This window comes from Elephas maximus, chromosome 11 (genome assembly GCF_024166365.1).
Source record: "Elephas maximus indicus isolate mEleMax1 chromosome 11, mEleMax1 primary haplotype, whole genome shotgun sequence".
In the NCBI taxonomy this organism is placed as follows: Eukaryota; Metazoa; Chordata; class Mammalia; order Proboscidea; family Elephantidae; genus Elephas; species Elephas maximus.
The window spans coordinates 26,728,449-26,747,528 of NC_064829.1; the positions used below are offsets into that span (position 1 = coordinate 26,728,449).

Below are 19,080 nucleotides of genomic sequence, written 5' to 3' on the forward strand. Positions count from 1 at the left end.
TAGTTATAAATTTAAGATGTTGGATTTAATCCACTGAAAACCAAAGAAAGTATCTTTAAAAATATACGCAAAAAGAGAGAAGGGGATTAAATGGTTCACTGCATAAAATCAACTAAACTCAAATGATGGTAGCATCATTAAGTCCTTCCAATGAGTATTTCATTTCCGTTACTGTACATTCAGTTCCATTATTTCTGTTTAGTTTCTTTTTAGAGTGTCTACCTCTTTATTTATATTTTCGTTTTGTTCATATATCCTTTTCCTGATTTCCTTTAGTTCTTTGTCCATGTTCTCCTTTAATTTTTTGAACATGTTCAATATTGTTGTATTATAGTCATCTACTCTGTCCATTCTTGAGGCTTCCGTAGAGATGTTTTCTGTCTTGTTCTTTTGAATGCGTCATCACTTCAAGGTTCTTTGTACATCTTGAGATATTTTTGGTTGAAGAATATTGAAATGTGTTAGCGCTGAGCACACGTGTCTGCCTTTCTCAAATGCCCTGTATATACAGTACTTTCAAAAGCACTAATTTCTGCAAGAAACTCTTGGGCAGCCACAGCATTCTCTCTTTGCTCACCACTCCCTCCTCTGCCTTACGTGAAGTCTGATTCAGAGCAGAACAAGTCCTTCAGACAGCTCTCAAAAAGATCAGGCACACTGAAGAGTTCACCAGCAGAGTGTGTTCTATTTACTCCAAAGCCAGAGATTGGTACCCCGTCATTGAGAGCATGAGCAATGGTCTACCCTCCAATGCAGCCACCTGGCTGCCAAACCAGGAGGGGTAAGGGTGGGGGCAATAGAAAAGGTTTTCCTACTACTTAAAAGTCATCTTTTTCTTGTTTCGGTGTACAGTCAGTTTCTGCAATCCTCTACCTACTTTTCAGAGTTCTTACTGCGTTCAGATTATAGATTGCTAGTTACTTTCTTGGTGTTCATCTGTGAAGGTTGGGATCTTAGATCTGCTCTTGCTGCTCCCAAAATCTCCCTCAATATCACCTTTCAACGAGGTCTTCCCTACCTACCCAGTCTAAATTGACAATCCTCTCAGAACTTACAATCTTCTTTATGTTCTATTTTTTCCCATTGCAGATATCAACCTGTTATTCACAGAATTTGTTGAATGAAACATGCTACAACACAGATGAACCTTGAAAACATGTTAAGTGAAAGAAGCCAGTCACAAAGACCACAATTGTATGATTCCATTTATATAAAATGTCAGGAAGAGGCAGATTTATGGAGACGAAAACTAGATTAGCGGTTGACCTACAGCTGAAAGGCTTATGGAGAATTGGAGTAACTGGTAATGGGTACGAAGTTTCTTTACAAGTTGAAGAAAATGTTCCAAAAGTGACTGTGGGCAAAATGTTAACTATTGGTTTAATCTTGATGATGAGTACACAGATATCTCTTATGGTTTTCAATATATTTGAAATACGTGATAATAAAAAATAGTTAAAAGAAACAATGATCAAGTCAAAACTCTACCAACAAAGAAATACTTTCTATGACATCCCTAGCAAGTCAGCATGAACATCTAATCTACATTTAACAAATATTTTATGAGTACGGAATTGTTGTCATGCTTGGCAGTAGAAATACAAGTGCCCCCTGCTCTCATGTCGCTTAAAATCTAATGATGCGAGAAAAGGGGTGAGAGAAATGGGTAACAACCAAATAATCAAACAAATGAATATAAATCCCTAACTGTGTTAAGTGCGAATAAAAGCACAAGATGCTATCAAAGTACACACCATGGATATCTGACCTAGCCCAAGAGGTTAACAAAGTGAAGGTTTATTTGAAATTTGAAGGATGACTGTTTTGAGTGGGGTTAAAAGAAATTCTAGGAAAAGAACATCTAAAAAGTCTTGTAGAGAACTGATTAAGGAACTTTCTAGGAAACAAATGTGAGCCAGGTGGCTGCAGTGCAAGGAAACCAGAAGAGTTCGGGTAGTACAGATAAGAATGTAACTTGAAAGTTCACATAGCATCAAGAAAACCCATCAAAAGATGGAGGGTAGGATCTGACAATCAAATCTGAATTTAAAAAGATTCCTCTGGCAGCAATGTAGATAACTAACTGTATATGGGCAAAAGCAAATGCACTGAAGCTGGTGACAAGACCGATTGTGATCATTTAAGTGAAGCTGATGACACCTGAACAAGGGTAGCAGTGAGAAACAAAGAAAGGTTCAAGTCTCTGTCAAAAGACTGCAGAAATCTGCACTTACCAGTCTTCTCTTCAGTTTATAATCAGACCATTTACTTATCTTTAATCTTCCGGCAACTCCACTATTCTCTGAAGTTTTTCTAAAGATCTTCAATCATATCAGCAAGTTAATTCAATACTCGAGGATATAATCTACCTAGTTCTGGAGGTATAAACTAATTTAAAGTGCTCAAAAGTTTTTTCTCTTACCCTGAAACTTCGATTTCTTTCCCTAAGTGCAAAAAAAAAAAAAATGAGACTAACAAAAACGAGAAATTAAGCAATTCTTTTTTATTGTCCAATTGATTAACCCAAAAGCGCCAACCTCTATTTTAGTCTCATTTCCTGCCATCCGTCCTCCTCACCATCCCCTCCTCGTGAGCCACATTAACCCACACCAAACTCCTGGTCACGCAAAGACACCGCACTTTCAGATGGCTCTGTGACTTAACAACCGTTGTTCCCTCTCTGCCTAAATCGCTCCTCCTCAATCTAGCTCACCTGTTAAGACTCAACTCAAATATTGCTTTCTTTCGAAGCCTTCCTTCACTCCCTCAAAATCTGTGTATTACTTCATTCTCTACATCTTTCTGCTATTATAAAGTCATACAGAAGTTACAATTTACTTCTATGTGTATTTCCCTCCACAAGATGGTAAGATCTATAGTTTATAAGAAAAACACTATCTTATTCTTCACGTCCATAAATGACTAAAGCAAAAAAACAAACCCAGTGCTGTTGAGTCGATTCCGACTCATAGCGACCCTACAGGACAGAGTAGAACTGCCCCATAGTTTCCAAGGAGCACCTGGTGGATTCGAACTGCTGACCCTTTGGTTGGCAGCCGCAGCACTTAAACCACTATGCCACAACTGTTTCAAGACTAAATGGTCTCAGGTAGTGAATTTATCATTATCTCATATATCTTGAATCCATAACTCTAACAGGGAAGGATTCAGAGGAAGAAATGACTTTTTACGGCCTCAGGAATTTTTCACAAGTCTTCGTTCATTATAGGCTTTTGGCCTAACACAATTTTTACAGATTATTACTGTTTTGCATTTATTCTTGGATCTGTACTGATATTTCTAATCTGATGTTCTTATCCTTTCCAATCCGAGCTGAAAACTCCCTGTGGAGTAAACCACTGCAATCTTCTTATATTTACTCCTTTTTGAAATTCCATCCTTCATTTGGAATCACTATTCACGGGATTTATCTTTTCTGTAATTTGATTAAATTTCCTAGGCCTGGAGCAAATGTCTGACTGTGCGTAGCATTTCTTTCCTTTAATAATATAAAATCTAAGGCAGTGGTTCTCAACTGGGGGCAATTGTGCCCCTCAGGGGACATTTGGCAATGCCTATGGACATTTTTGGTTGTCACAATTAGGTAGGGGAAGAGAGGTATGCTACTGGTGTCTAGAAGGTAGAGGCGAAGGCTGCTGCTAAACATCATGTTCTAAACCGGATAGCCCCCAAAACAAAGAATTATCTGACCCAAAATGTCAGTAGTGCCACTGTTGAAAAATACTGGTCAAAAGTGAACTGAACACTTTGTCTCCATCACATCCCATAGGCTAATCAATTCAGCCTTTTTGGTCACAATTAATTCAGAAAAGAAAAATTTTATCAACTGCCCTGGATACTTCAATAAGCAGACAGGTGCTACATCATCACTCTCATAGCTATTACACTACTTCTGTGATCTATACGAGGAAGGCTCTGGTGTAATACCATCGAATACCATTTCCAAGTTTGTTTGTTTTTTATCCAAATAAATGTTCTCTACTGCATTTACACTTTCAGGTTCATAGATTTTCTTCATACAATGTTCTTCCCTTTTCTATTACCTTCTTTTAGACTAGTGAGACTTATTTGACAAGCATGCTTTTCTGTCAACATATTACAAGTCTTATATCCAAGAGTCTCTGTGAAATCATTATAGTTCACAAGCACGTTCAGTCATAATCACTGATCCCAAGTTACCCCACCTTCCCCTTCTCCCCCCGCTGACCTCCACACCAACATGTTTCTTAAAAATTGTGACTAATTCTCACCTCAATAGCTCCATTTTATCTGCATTATCTGTCTAACCCCTACTCAAAGTTTACCTTAAAATTTTTATCAGGTATGTGAGGCTGACACACATTTTCTTTGCAGCCCTCATTACTGAGGTATCATACATAAGAGCCCAGAAAAGCAATTCTTTAACATCACAGATTCCCTTTTCCTTTTCAGTCTCCATATACTCAACACAAAAGAGATGAAAATTAACAGCTTGGAATATAGCTAGGCTTGAAGATTTGGCATACTATTTCAAAATCTAGTGCTACAGGAACTGCATTACTCTAGTGAGGCTTAAGCTGAGTTCTTAAAGAGAAAGATTTTATTCCATATTCCAGGTGTATTCTTAGATCACCGCATCTGCTATCTGGTAGCAAAATGCAATTCAAAACAAAACATTTACTTTTAGTAAAATAATTTTGACATATTCGATGATGAAAGCTATGAATATCCATATAAATGAATTTCAGCAGTATCTAAATACTATCCTATGAAAATCTATTACTCTGTGTGAATTATTACAGAAGATGCAATTTTAGGAGTTGAAGGAGAACGTTATAATTACGTTGGAAAAATAAGTTTATTTACATTTAAAAGAGGTTTATCTTTTGTTTTTGTTCATATGATAACATTATTTAAATTTCACAGTAGTCATATAGGTTGTTTTCCTTAAAAAATTAACTCACACAGAACTATTTTTTTCCCTTGAAATAACAAACTGATTTAGAATTAGGCTGAGTATTAAATGAGTATTAAACGTCCTGGTTTTTTTAAGTTAGATTTATCAATACATAATTTTTAAATGTAGATTTCAATGAGTTTTGACAAGCATATACACTTGTGTAGTCATTACCAAAAAGAGAGAGTATTTCCAAATATCTGTAGTCAATTCCCTGCAACCCCTGACCTGATTTCTATCTCCAAAGTTTTGCTCCTTCAGAACATGATATAAAGATTTATGATGCAAATGGAATCATACAGTATGTACTCTTCTGTGCCTAGCTTTTTTCACTTGACATAATGTCTTTGAGATTCACTGATGTGGTTGCATATTATCAGTAATACATTCCTTTTTATTACTCAGTAGTATTCCAGTACATGGATATACCACAATTTGTTTATCCATTTACCAGTTGATGGGCGACTGGGTTACTTCCAATTTTCAGCAATTATAAATAAAGCTGCCTTAAATATTCTCACACAGGTCTTTGTGTGGACATAACACTTCTTTTTTTTTTTTAAGCAAATACCTAGGAGTGGGATTCCTGGATCATGACAAGTGTACATATAACTTTATAAGAAACTGCCAACTGTTTTCCAAAGCGTCTTACCACTTTACAATCCAACCACTAACATATGAGGGTTCCAGCTACTTCACATTTTCACATACACTTGATATTGCCAGATGTGTACTAGTATCTCATTACTGCTATCATTTGCAATTTCCCAGTGACCAATCAAGCTGAGCAGTTTTTCATGTGCTTGGCTGCTAACCAGAAGGTCAGCAACTGAAATCCACCAGCCATTGCTTGGAAACCCTATAGTTCTACTCTGTCCTGTAGGGTCACTATGAGTGGGAATTGACTCGAGGGTAATGAATTTTTGGTTTTTAGAGCCTTATCAGTCTCTTGACTTGCGAATATTTTCTCCCATTCCATAGGCTGTCTTTTCACTCTCCTGATAGTGTCCTTTGAAGCACAAAAAATTTTTAATTTTGATGATGTCCAATTTATTTTACTTTTGTTGCCTGTCATGTTAGAGCAAAGAAATCACTGCCTAAACCAAGGCCATGAAGATTTATGCATATGTTGTCTTCTAAGAGTTTTACAGTGCCCTTACATTTTGAGTTAATTTTTGTGTATGCATAAGGTGAGAGTCCAACTTAATTCTGCATAGGGATATCCAGTTGCCCAAGAGCCATTTGTTGAAAATACTATTCTTTCCCCAATAACATGTATGTTTTGCAACTATTTTCTCCTAATCTGTGGCTTTTCATTTTCTTAACACTGTTTTCTGAGGAGCGAATTTTAAATTCTGATGAAGCCTTATCAATTTTTTTAATGTTTTGTGTTGTTTGTGTCCTAGCTAAGAACTCCATGCCTAAACCAAAGTCACAAATATCTTGTTTTCTTCTACAAGTTTTACAGTTGTAGTTCTTACTTTTCTATTAAAACATATGTAACCAAAATTGAAAAATAACACCAAAACCAATCCAACTCAAATATATCAAATGTATGGTTCAGAAATAAAGAAATGGGGTGGAGTTTATGATTTAAGTCTTATTCACTCATTATGATCAAAAGTTTGAAATTGTTTTAATAAGTTCTGTAATAAATTTTAGAAATACAGTATCTAATATAAAAATCCAAAAAAAAAGTTTGCCGAAAAGTATACCTGTAACACTTAAATATCCATCAGCTTTCATGGAAAAAAATCCTCAAATTTCAGCGGTAGGAGGGCTTTTTATAGGCAATCTATTCGTACTTTTTGATACTAAAATACAATAGGTAACACATTTATAAAAGAAAAAGAGCATAGATATGACCTTATTGAAATTCATTGTGCATGTATGTGCATTCATACATACATATATACACACACACATATATAAAACATCCTAATTTTAGCCATTTGATTTCAAAATATTTTAATGATTTCCCTAATGGGCACACAAACTGGCTAATGAAGTTTCTTTCCTATTTCCTGCTAATTTTATGTAGGAATTGTTTATAAAATAATCAAAAAGTAGACAGAAAGAAAGAAAGAAGTGCTTGAATTATCTAAGTCAAGATTTAGTTATATGCAGTCTGTCATGAACTGCCACAAAAATTTTACTTACATCTGCTTAAAAAGTTGTCAATATTTTTGTTTTTTCTTAATGCAGGAAAATCCAAATCATATACCAAAGCATCCAATCCATCCTAAACAAACAAACAAACAAACAGTTAGTTTTTGGGTCACACTACTAACGTTTTCATTTTTTATGAGTCAAGCATAAAACATATGCTTTAACATTTAGCTTCCCCTCCCTAATACATCTTATGTTCATTTAACACTTCTAGAAGAGAAAATCTGTTTTATTTCATACATAGATTTTTTACCTCTGAACTGTGCCAGGCAGAGGAGCAGCACAGTTACTACAGATTGGCTGCCCTTTTCCCCTCAGAAGGGCGTGGAATCTTACTTTTCATTTCTCTTTACCACTGCCCTTCTCTTCATTTCACAGACACCCATCGAAAAGAAATGATCTACATTTGTGACTACAAATATTTTACAAGGTAGTAGCTAAATAAGAGTTAATAAAACATTAAGTTTAGTACAAAATAAACTCTGGAGAATTGCAAATAGAAGTTACACCCATTTTTAATTATTAAAAACTTATCAGGTCATCATGAGGGTTCTCTCCCTCTCTTTTTGAAGAACCTTTTAGGGCAATCAGTAGTAAGGGGGAAATATAGGGTTTTGCTTTTAAGGGGATATGTAAGTATTCCTAGGCAGGAGCTGGGCAATGTAAAGGTGTACTAATCTGTTAAAGTGAGAAGGAACCCACTAAGGTGGTATCCTGTCATGTGGGAGGAGCAAGAGGAACATTCAGGTAATTCCAAGTAATATTCCTTCTTTTTTTTTTTTTTCAAGTTCAGGAAATTTAGTTTGTTCCTGCCCAGCCCAAGAATAAAAAGAGAAGCAGCAACAGAAGACACACCTACTGCAGACCCCGTACAATCATGTTCATAAAAGACTGAAGGAGAATTAAAGCCAAAGGATAAACGGACTTTAGATATTGTGTTACATCATGGGGTGAATCATTCAGCTATTTCAGAACGCTTGAAACATTCCCCTAGGAAACTGAAATGCAAAGTCAAATTTAAATGAGCAAGTAAAATATATCACTAGATGAGGTGGAATGTGACCATGGAGAAGACTGCTAATAATGTCAATATTGTTGGCTCCTTGAAGAGATCAGCCTATCATATATGGACTGTCAAAATTCAGAGGTTTGTATAGATTTGAAGAAAAAAGCTCCTCCACTAAACAAGTTCATTTATCTTTGAGATAAATTTCTTAAAGAGTCTTATAAGCCATTTGTTAACTCTTTTCAGAGTTAAGAATTAAGAACCATCACATGAGAACTTGATTTCTAAGATCACTTGATACCTGGCCTACTCTAAATTGAAAAGCAAACCAATAAATATCTGAATTCACTATTTCCCAGGAAAGGTAAATTGAATACAGATTAAAAAAAAAAAAATCATTACTAGATTTTAAGCTTTTTAAGGCAAAAACCAGTTAACAGTTTGTTATCACTCCCCTTGGAAACTCTGGTGGCACAGCGGTTAAGTGCTACGACTGCTAACCAAAAGGTCGGCAGTTCAAATCCAACAGGTGCTCCTTGAAAACTTTATGGGGCAGTTCTACTCTGTCCTATAGGGTCAGTATGAGTCGCAATCGACTCAAAGGCAACGGGTTTGGTTTTTTGCTTTTTGTAGAATGACCTGGACAAGTGGGCATAACATGTACATTAAACCAATAATTTTCATGCTTAAAAGCAAAAACCAAAAAAACCCGTTGCTGTCGAGTTGATTCCGATTCATAGCGACCCTATAGGACAGAGTAGAACTGCCCCATAGAGTTTCCAAGGAGCACCTGGAGGATTTAAACTGCTGACCTTTTGGTTAGCAGCCATACTTCTTAATGACTAAGCCACCAGGGTTTCCCTGAAAAGCAAAGGCATTACATTATTCAAGATTAAAGACTAAGTTTCAGTGTATCATGTCACTACAAAAAATTATACAGATGACAGGGCAATGTAAGTACTACTAGCAACACAAGAAAAAATTTTAAGCAGAATTTTGATACCTCAAAGTTGTCTGGGAGATACAAGCAAGTATAAGGCAGAATCTCAATACACTATTATACTTTAGAATAACTATTACTTTGAGAGCTCCTAGTAACTATCAACTTCCAAAAGACACTTTACAATTTTAAAAAGTTCAGAACATCTGAATTTATAATAGCTTAAAATTTTACCTAACATCAAATAAAACATAAAAAAGTGAGAGAAATATATATTGAAGTTTACTCACATGCCCTATTTGCTAAGTATACTGAAAACGAATGCCTTCAACCTTACTCTAAATTAAGTTTGTGGAAAATAACCACTAAATATTAGAAAATAATTTTTTTAATTCTCTTATTTAACTAGCTCATCTTATAGTCAAGGCAAATAATGATCAGAAAGGTTAACTAACTTGTCCAATGCCACACAGCTAGCTAGTGGCTATGTCTGAATCAAAATACGAACTCCTAGTTTAGCTGTTGTAGACATAACATGATCATCAACAACAAAAATCCTGAAACTCCTATGAATGAAATTAGGATTAAAGAATAAACATGTATATTAGACTCAAGAGGTACTATCTAAAAACTAACAGAAAAGCACAAGTCATTTCTCCAATTATAACTAGAAAGTACACTGGCTAGGACGAAGACTCAATCTTAGCACTCTGACTCAAAATTCCCTCAACTATTTATTAAAACTAACAGTTCTTCCTGTATTAGAGCTAATTTTTTACTTCAGTCTTCTCAGTTAGATTTCAAGCTCCTTAAGATAAACATCATGTTTACTCACAGCATGGTAGATACTGTTGGCCTTCCTGCCCGAACAATCATTCCCCAATCTGTCTTCCTAATTTAACCCTGATTTTGTTCAGGACAGCCACCCTCCTCCAAGAGACTTAAGTGATTCCAAGGAGGCAGGGACCTTTCCCAGTCTCAGGAGGTAGGTCCTGATTTATCTGATCTAAGCCAAACATGGAGGCCCATTCCTCTTGCCAATGATTAGCTTCACTATGAAAAACTAAACCAAACTTGTTGCCATCCAGTCAGCTCTGACTCATGGCAACAATAATCTGGCAAATGAGACACAAGGGAAAATCTAATGAAGGGCTTCTGGGAAAAGTTTCTTCTCTTCTGAAAAAGATATACATAAGATACAGTCACTCCTTTCGTAAGAAATCATCATGTCTGTATGTGACACCTCAAACAACAGCAGCCATCTTACAGCCTCAAAAGAAGTTGGCAGAAGACAAAGCCAAACTACAAAGAAATCGGCAGAGCCTAAAGATGGAAGAAACATGGGCCCTTGATGGTATTTGTTAAAACACTGAACTCACCTACCCTGGAGCCACACCCATACCTTCTTATTTGAGGTAATACACTTTAGATTTTCCTTATGGTACATAAGCCATTTTGCATTGGATTTGTTATTTCTTGTAACTAAAAGCATCCTAACTGATACATATAGTAACAGCTCAATAAATGCTGCACTGAAATAGTACTAGTCAGTGCACAAGCTACAGGTAGGGTTTGTGTGCATTAAAAAGGCCAGAAAAACGTGCATTCAATAGTGATACTGGGGCAAGGTGGGGCTGACAAAAAGTACCACTATTTGTATAACTGAATAGTACTATGAAAAAAAAAATTCTGAGTCATGCTTAATAATATAATAACTTCCAGATGAGTCAAAATAATTCAACCATGAAAAAATACAGCAAAAGCATGCTAAAGAAAAAAAAAATGTTTACATGCTATTGTTGGGAGAAAAAGTCACATAACCTTTCTGAGCCTTAGTGTTCTCCATTGTCAAATGGAGATAATGACTACCTACAACTCATAACAGGTTTATGAGGATTAAATGAGAGTACAGTATGTGAAGTTGTAAGCCTTTAGTTGTTCCCCTTCCCTTTATTTCTGTAGCTGACATTTGAAAGCTCTATAAGTTAGCCTCTTTACTGACAGAAATGACCTAGAAAGAAAACAGACATTTTAGTCATCTTAGCCAAATAATCTTGAAAGTGAATTTCAGACCACAACATTAATCCCCTCCCCAATGCAGGAATCCCATCTGCAATAAATTTTGACATATGGGCAACTGACTTTTGCTCGACCACAGTATTCTGTCAGGTATTTATTAAAGAAAAACTAGTTGCCTCCACTAACTGCATATGGTCACTAGATGTTTGGGCCTATCACCATACGCTCTCTTAAAATTAATTTTACAGTACTACTATGTGAGATGGTTGATTACTTTCTAGTATCATCCAAAATAAAATGGGCAAGAAGGTATTCTTGCATAATCTAAAGCATATATCACTGAGCTAGGGGAGTCAATACACCGGAGCAGGAGAGAGGGGTACAGACTTTCACTTTAATATAAGTGGAAAAGCCACAAAATGCAAGGAATATCATCTATATCCGACCACATGTTGGAGCAAGGAACCCTGACTCTGAATAATCTCAATGCTCTGATATTCTGTAAAATAATGAAAAATAAGTCTTCCCCCACTTCCTAAGGTCTAGACTCTAGAAGGACTTAGGGCCTTAACAGAAATTAACACTCCTCCAAGTGTAAAAATAATTTATAAAAAAATGACAGACTGCTCCTTCACTTAGTTCCCTCTACACTCAAAACATGCCCACCGTAGAGCTTTAAGGTCACTACCAATCTTAAATAGAATGTTTCATCTGACTAGTAGGAGGAGAAACCAGTTTATAGTAAGTAGAAAAATTTACAGAAAATGGGGAAATGAAAAATGGCCAAAGAAATGAAAAAGATTAGAAATATGTATAATTTAGAATCTAAACTTGATGGAATACTTTTAGGTAGAAGAGACATTTTTATAGAAGATAAATAACTGAGTGAGGTTCCAAACATTGTAGAGGAGAACAGGATTCAAGATCCCAAGTTAAGACATTAACTTTGTCATACAGGAGAAAAATACTTCTATATAAACAGTATCCTGTTCGAAAAGCATGGAGTCCTATTCAAAGCTAGGATACTTAATAGTCACAAGACTGTCAGTTACTTAACCCTTCACAGCTTCAATATTCTCATCTGTAAAATAAAGATACCACATAGTGCTGTTATAAGAAACAATCATGTATCCTAATAAACATGTATCCTAACAAGTAATAAAAGCATATTCATGGATAATTTCAAAGAAGGTCCCCCCCACCATCCTCGCTATGGCTTGAAAGGTTTATAGGTATGGGTGAACACAAGCTAGGCTTTCTGCTGGCATGGATAACTGAAGAAGTTCTGATGGTTCAGATTTTGTTATGGAGGAGGCTGTCGTTTTTCAAATCATTTCTTTAAGTGTTTGATTTGTTTCTCTGTGGAAAAAGAAACAGACCTCATGCATTCTTTAGCTAGTATTAAGTATAAAAAAGGGAGTCTCCAGGTGGTGAAAACGATTAAGCACTCAACAACTAGCTGTAAGTTTGGCAGTTTGAACCCCATGCAGAGATGCCTTGGAAGACAGGCCTGGCGATCTGCCTTCAAAAGGTCACAGCCTTGAAAACCCTATGGATTAGTTCTACTCTGCACACATGAGGTCACCATGAAATAGAACTGACTGGACAGCAAATAATAATAACAGATTGAAAAAGAAGACCTGAATTTGAAATACCAGTGAACCAGTAGTGAATTTACCATTTGTTCCCTGCCTCTAGTATTACCCGGCCTGAAAGCAATGCAGCCCTAAACTTGGAAGTGGACACAAAGGTACGAACAGAGAGCTCCAAGAGAAGTCCTCTGCCGACTTGAGGAGTTTAAAAGGGAGTTGGAGAATGTCCTCATTTTTCCCCCTCTTCCTTTTCTCTGCTACCTTGTGTCCAAGCCCCTCCAAGGAATCTCTTGGCAAGAACAGCAGTGAGGACAACAAAAGCCCACAGGGGCCAAAACCCTTAGGTAAAACCCTTCCTCTCTGATTGGAGGAGCTGTAGTCCAGAGATGCTGAGGGGAACGTGAATTGCTTTTATCTCTTTTTGCCCTCTCACCACTTGGCATAGTCGTAGGAAGTACACAGCAGAGCAGGCTAACACACCACACATTTCTGATGAAAGTACTGAAAAGGGGGAGCACCAGGCATCCAGAGAGATCATAGAAAGGGAGGAACTTGGGCAAGCAACCCCACACACCGGTTTATGAGTTCCTGAGCTCACCACCAAGCTGTGTACACTTGGATCTGACCCTAAACTGCATACACAAACCTTGGTAATGGAAATATAAGATAGAATACCATCCAGGTACTACGCTGGCCTCTGTGTGACACAAACATGGGACAGATTGGAAATGCAAAGTCCTTGAAAACTAAATTGATATTGGAATCCAAACTCAAAGAAACCTGAAAAAAAATTGCAACCTGAACCCAAATGAGTCAACTGCCAGCTAAAACAAAAATATCAACATTTTCCATAGAATTTAAGCAAGACCCAGAGTTTCATACCATAATACTCAAAATGCCCTGAAGAAGCTGAGCAAACAGCAAATAGAACATATCCAAAGAAATCCAAGCTAGGAAAAGAACTTTCAAACCAGAATTCTATGTCCAGCAAAAAAAGAATAAATAAATAAATAAAGATATTCTCAGATAAGGGAAAACTAAGATTTGTTGCCAGCGGATATACCCTAAAATAATGGCTAAGGAAAATTCTCTAAATAAAAAAAGAAAAAGAATGAACTTTGGGATATCAGGAAAGAAGAAGAGAAAGGAATGAGTAAAAATATGGAAAAATACAATATACTTTCCTTCTATTGAGAGGTGAATTATAATACTGTCTGATTGGTTCTCAATGTATGTAAGGAAATATTAAAGATAAATATATTATAAATGAAAAGGATAAAGGTACACAAGGTAAGGTTTCCACACTTTAATATATATAAGTGGTAAAATATACCAACAGAATATGGTAAGTTATACATGCCTAATTTGGTACCTATAAAAAAATATATTATAAATGAAAAGGATAAAGGTACACAAGGTAAGGTTTCCACACTTTAATATATATAAGTGGTAAAATATACCAACAGAATATGGTAAGTTATACATGCCTAATTTGGTACCTATAGCAACCAATAAAAAAGGCTATCCAAAGACATACACACAAAAACACTATAGCTAAATCAAGATGAAATTGTAAAAAATGTTCCAGCAACCCACAGAAAGGCAGAAAAAAGAGAAATGCAAGAGACACAGATAATAGAGAGGTCAAGCAAAAAAAAAAATAGCAGAGTTATTCCATAAGAGAGCAACAATTACATTAAATGTAAACAGTGTAAAGCAACAATTAAAAACAGATTGGCAGACTGGATAAATAAAACATGACCAACCTCCATACTGTCAACAAGAAACTTGCTTCTATAGTAAATTGAATGTAAAAGGATAGAAAATTATATCATGTAAATAATAATCAAAAGAAAGCCGGAATGGCTATATTATCATCAGAAAGAAAATTATCAAGGACACAGTGAGAAATTACATAAGAATATAAGGGTCAATCCACCAAGAAGACATAGCAATCTTAAACATGTGCGCTCTAAACAAGAGAGCTACAAAATACATGAAGCAAAAACTAAGAGCAAAATGCCAAAGAAAGAAATAAGAAAAGACTTAAACAAATGGAGACATTCATGGCGTTCATCGATTGGAAGACCCAACGTAGTAAAGACTTCAATTCTCCTAAAGTTGATAGGTAATGCAATTTGTACCAAATATCAATTTCTATCAAATATATTTAATGCAATCTGTAACAAAATCCTGGTAAGATTTTTTATTTTTTGTAAATACAGGCAAGATTATTCTAAAATTTACATGGTGAGGCAAAGGAACAAGAATAGCTAAAAACAATTTCGAAAAAGTAGAATAATGTGAGGGGAATTGTTCTACTCAATTTTAAGACTTATTACATAACTACAGTAATGAACACAATGTCGTATTGGTAGAGGGATAGATATATAAATCAGTGGAACAGAATACAGAACTAAGAAATAGACCCACACAAGTACAGCCAGCTGATTTATGACAGAGTTACAAAAGCAATTCGACAGAGGAAGGACAGTCTTCACTAAATGGTGCTAGACAAAAAGGACATCACAGAAAAATACTGACGCTCAATGTAAACCTCACACCTTATACAAAAATTAACTCAAAAATGGATATGTTTAAATGTAAAACATATAACTATTAAATTTCAATAATAACATACGGTAAAAACACGAAGATCACAAATAAAAGAAAAAAAATTGAAAAATGGAATTTATCATAATTAACAACTTTTTCTCTGTGAAAGATCCAGCTAAGAGGATGAAAAGACAAGCCAAACAGTGGAAGAAAATACAAATATATGGGTTCGCAAACCACCTTTCTGACAAAGGACTTGCATCTGGACTATTTTAAAAACTTTCAAAATTCAAAGATTAAAAATAAAAATCCATTTAGAAAAATAGGCAAAAGGCCTAAACAGGCATTTCATCAAAGAGGTTATACTGAAGGCAAATAAGTAAAACCTGATCCACTGCCATCGAATTGATTCCAACTCATAGCGACCCTGTAGGGCAGGGTAGAACTGTCCAATTGAGTTTCCAAGGCTGTAAATCTTTATGGAAGCAGACTGCCACATCTTACTCCTACACAGCGGCTGGTGGGTTCGGACGGCCACCAATCTTTTGTTTAGCAGCCGAGCACTTAACTGCTGCACCACCAAGGCTCCTGCATTAGCCATTAAAGAAATGCAAAATAAAACCACAATGAGATATCACTATACACTCATTAAAATAGCTACTAATAAAAAAGTGAAAATACCAAATACTACTAAGGATAGGGAGAAACTGGATTCCTCACATATATTGCAGAGGCCATAAAATGACATGGCCACTTGGGATAACAGTTACACAGCAACTACCCATACAACCTAGCGTTTGCACTCCTAGGCATTTATCCCAGAGAAATAGAAACATTGTCCATGTAAAACCTGTACACTAATCTTCACAGAACCTTTATTTGTAATAGCCCCAAAATGGAAACAAAATGACTTCCAACAGGTGTATTGCCTAACAAGCTGTGGGACCATCCATACAATGGAATAATACACAGCAAAAAAAAAGAAATGAACTACTGATACACACAACAATTTGGCTGGATCTCAGGGGCATTATGGTGAATGCAAAATCACATATTATATGATTTCATTTAAATACTATCCATGAAATGAAAAAAATTAGAGAGGCAGGGCCAAGTTGGCAGAATACAGCAGAACTAAATGAAATAGAAAAACGAAAAACAATTGAAAGAATTAACATGACCAAAAGTTGGTTCTTTGAAAAAATTAACAAAATTGATAAACCACTGGCCATACTGACAAAAAGAAAAACTGGAGAGGAAGCACATAACCTGAATAAGAAATGAGATTGGAGATATTACAACAAACACAACTGAAATTAAAAGAATCATATCAGATTACTATGAAAAACTGTACTCTAACAAATTTGAAAACCTAGAAGAAATGGATGAATTCCTAGAAACACACTACCTACCTAAACTAACACAAACAGAGGTAGGACAACTAAATAGACCCATAACAAAAGAAGAAATTGAAAAGGTAATCAAAAAACTCCCAACTAAAAAAAGCCCTGGCCCAGACGGCTTCACTACAGAGTTCTACCAAACTTTCAGAGAAGAGTTAACATCACTACTACTAAAAGTATTTCAGAGCACAGAAAAGGATGGAATACTCCCAAACTCATTCTATGAAGCCAGCATATCCCTGATGTCAAAACCAGGGCAAGACTCCACAAGAAAATTACAGACTTATATCCCTCACGAACTTAGATGCAAAAATCCTTAACAAAATTTGAGCCAACACAATTCAACAACACATCAAAAAAATAATACACCATGACCAAGTGGGATTCTTACCAGGTATGCAGGGATGGTTCGACATTAGAAAAACAATTAATGTAATCCACCACATAAATAAAACAAAAGACAAGAATCACATGATTTTATCAATTGATACAGAAAAGGCATTTGACAAAGTTCAACACTCATTCTTGATAAAAACTCTCAGCAAAATAGGACTAGAAGGACAACTCCTCAACATAATAAAGGGCATTTATACAACGCCAACAGCCAACATCACCCTAAATGGAGAGAGCCTTCCCCTTGAGATCGGCAACCAGACAAGGATGCCCTTTATCATTACTCTTGTTTAACATTGTGCTGGAGGTCCCAGCCAGAGCAATTAGGTTAGAGAAAGAAATAAAAGGCTCCAGATTGGCAAGGAAGAAGTAAAAGTATCTCTATTTGCAGATGACATGATCTTACACACAGAAAACCCTAAGGAATCCTCAAGAAAACTACTGAAAGTAACAGAAGAGTTCAGCAGAGCATCAGGATACAAGATAAACATACAAAACTCAGTTGGATTCCTCTACACCAACAAAAAGAACATCAAAGAGAAAATCACCAAATCAATACCATTTACAGTAGCCCCCAAGAAGATAAAATACTTACCAGAGATGTAAAAGACTTAAACTACAAAACACTTCTGCAAGAAACCAAAAGTGGAAAAACATACCTTGCTCATGGATAGGAAGACATAACATTATAAAAATGGCTATTCTACCAAAAGTGATCTATACATTTAACGCAATTCCGATCCAAATTCCAATGACATTTTTTAATGAGATGGAGAAACAAATCACCAAATTCATGTGGAAGGGAAAGAGGCCCCAGGTAAGTAAAGCATTACTGAAAAAGAAGAACAAAGTGGGAGGCCTTACTCTACCTGATTTTAGAACCTATTATACTGCCACAGTAGTCAAAACAGCCTGGTCCTCGTATAACAACAGACACATAGACCAATGGAACAGAATTGAGAATCCAAACATAAATTCATCCACATATGCGCAGTTGATGCAAAGGCCCCAAAACAGTTAAATGGGGAAAAGACAGTCTTTTTGACAAATGGTGCTGACATAACTGGACATCCATTTGTGAAAAAATGAAACAAGACCCATACCTCACTCCATGCACAAAAACTAACTCAAAATGGATCAAAGACCTAAATATAAAATCTAAAATGATAAAGATCACAGAAGAAAAAATAGGGACGTTAGGAGCCCTAACACATGGCATAAACAGTATATAAAATATTACTAACAATGCAGAAGAAAAACTAGGTAACTGGGAGGTCTTAAAAATCAAACACCTATGCTTATCCAAAGACTTCACCAAAAGAGTAAAAAGATTACCTACAGGCTAGGAAAAAGTTTTTAGCTATGACGTTTCCAATCAGCACCTGATCTCTAAAACCTACATGATACTGCAAAAACTCAACTACAAAAAGACAAATAACCCAATTAAAAAATGGGCAAAAGACATGAACAGTCACTTCACTAAAGATGACATTCAGGTAGCTAACGGATATATGAAGAAACGCTCACAATCATTAGCCATTAGAGAAATGCAAATCAAAAACTATAATGAGATTCCATCTCATTCCAACAAGGCTGGCATTAATGCAAAACACACAAAAGAATAAATGTTGGAGAGGTTGTGGAGAGACTGAACACTTATACACTGCTGGCGGGAATGTAAAATGGTACAGCCACTTTGGAAATCAATTTGGCAGTTCCTTAAAAAGTTAGAAATAGAGCTACCATAGGATCCTGCAATCCCACTCCTTGGAATATATATCCTAGAGAAATAAGACCCTTTACAAGAACAGACATATGCACACCCATGTTCACTGCAGCACTGTTTACAATAGCAAAAAGATGGAAGCAACCAAGGTGTCCATCAACAGATGAATGGATAAATAAATTATGGTATATTCACACTACGGAATACTACGCATCGATAAAGAACAGCAATGAATCTGTGAAACATTTCATAACATGGAGGAATCTGAAAGGCATTGTGCTGAGTGAAATTAGTTGCAAAAGGACAAATATTGTATAAG

General features: G+C 35.9%; 1 protein-coding gene across 3 annotated transcripts in view; it reads right to left on the reverse strand.

Annotated features, from left to right (window-relative positions):
• The window catches only part of ROCK1 (Rho associated coiled-coil containing protein kinase 1), a 183,651-nt gene that overhangs the window by 132,916 nt on the left and 31,655 nt on the right, over positions 1 to 19,080 (reverse strand). For all 3 annotated transcript variants that reach the window (XM_049901935.1, XM_049901933.1, XM_049901934.1), the window contains exon 2: positions 7,118 to 7,199. In XM_049901935.1, the coding sequence (XP_049757892.1) occupies positions 7,118 to 7,199 (82 nt within the window). The remainder of the gene's footprint in view (positions 1 to 7,117; positions 7,200 to 19,080) is intronic.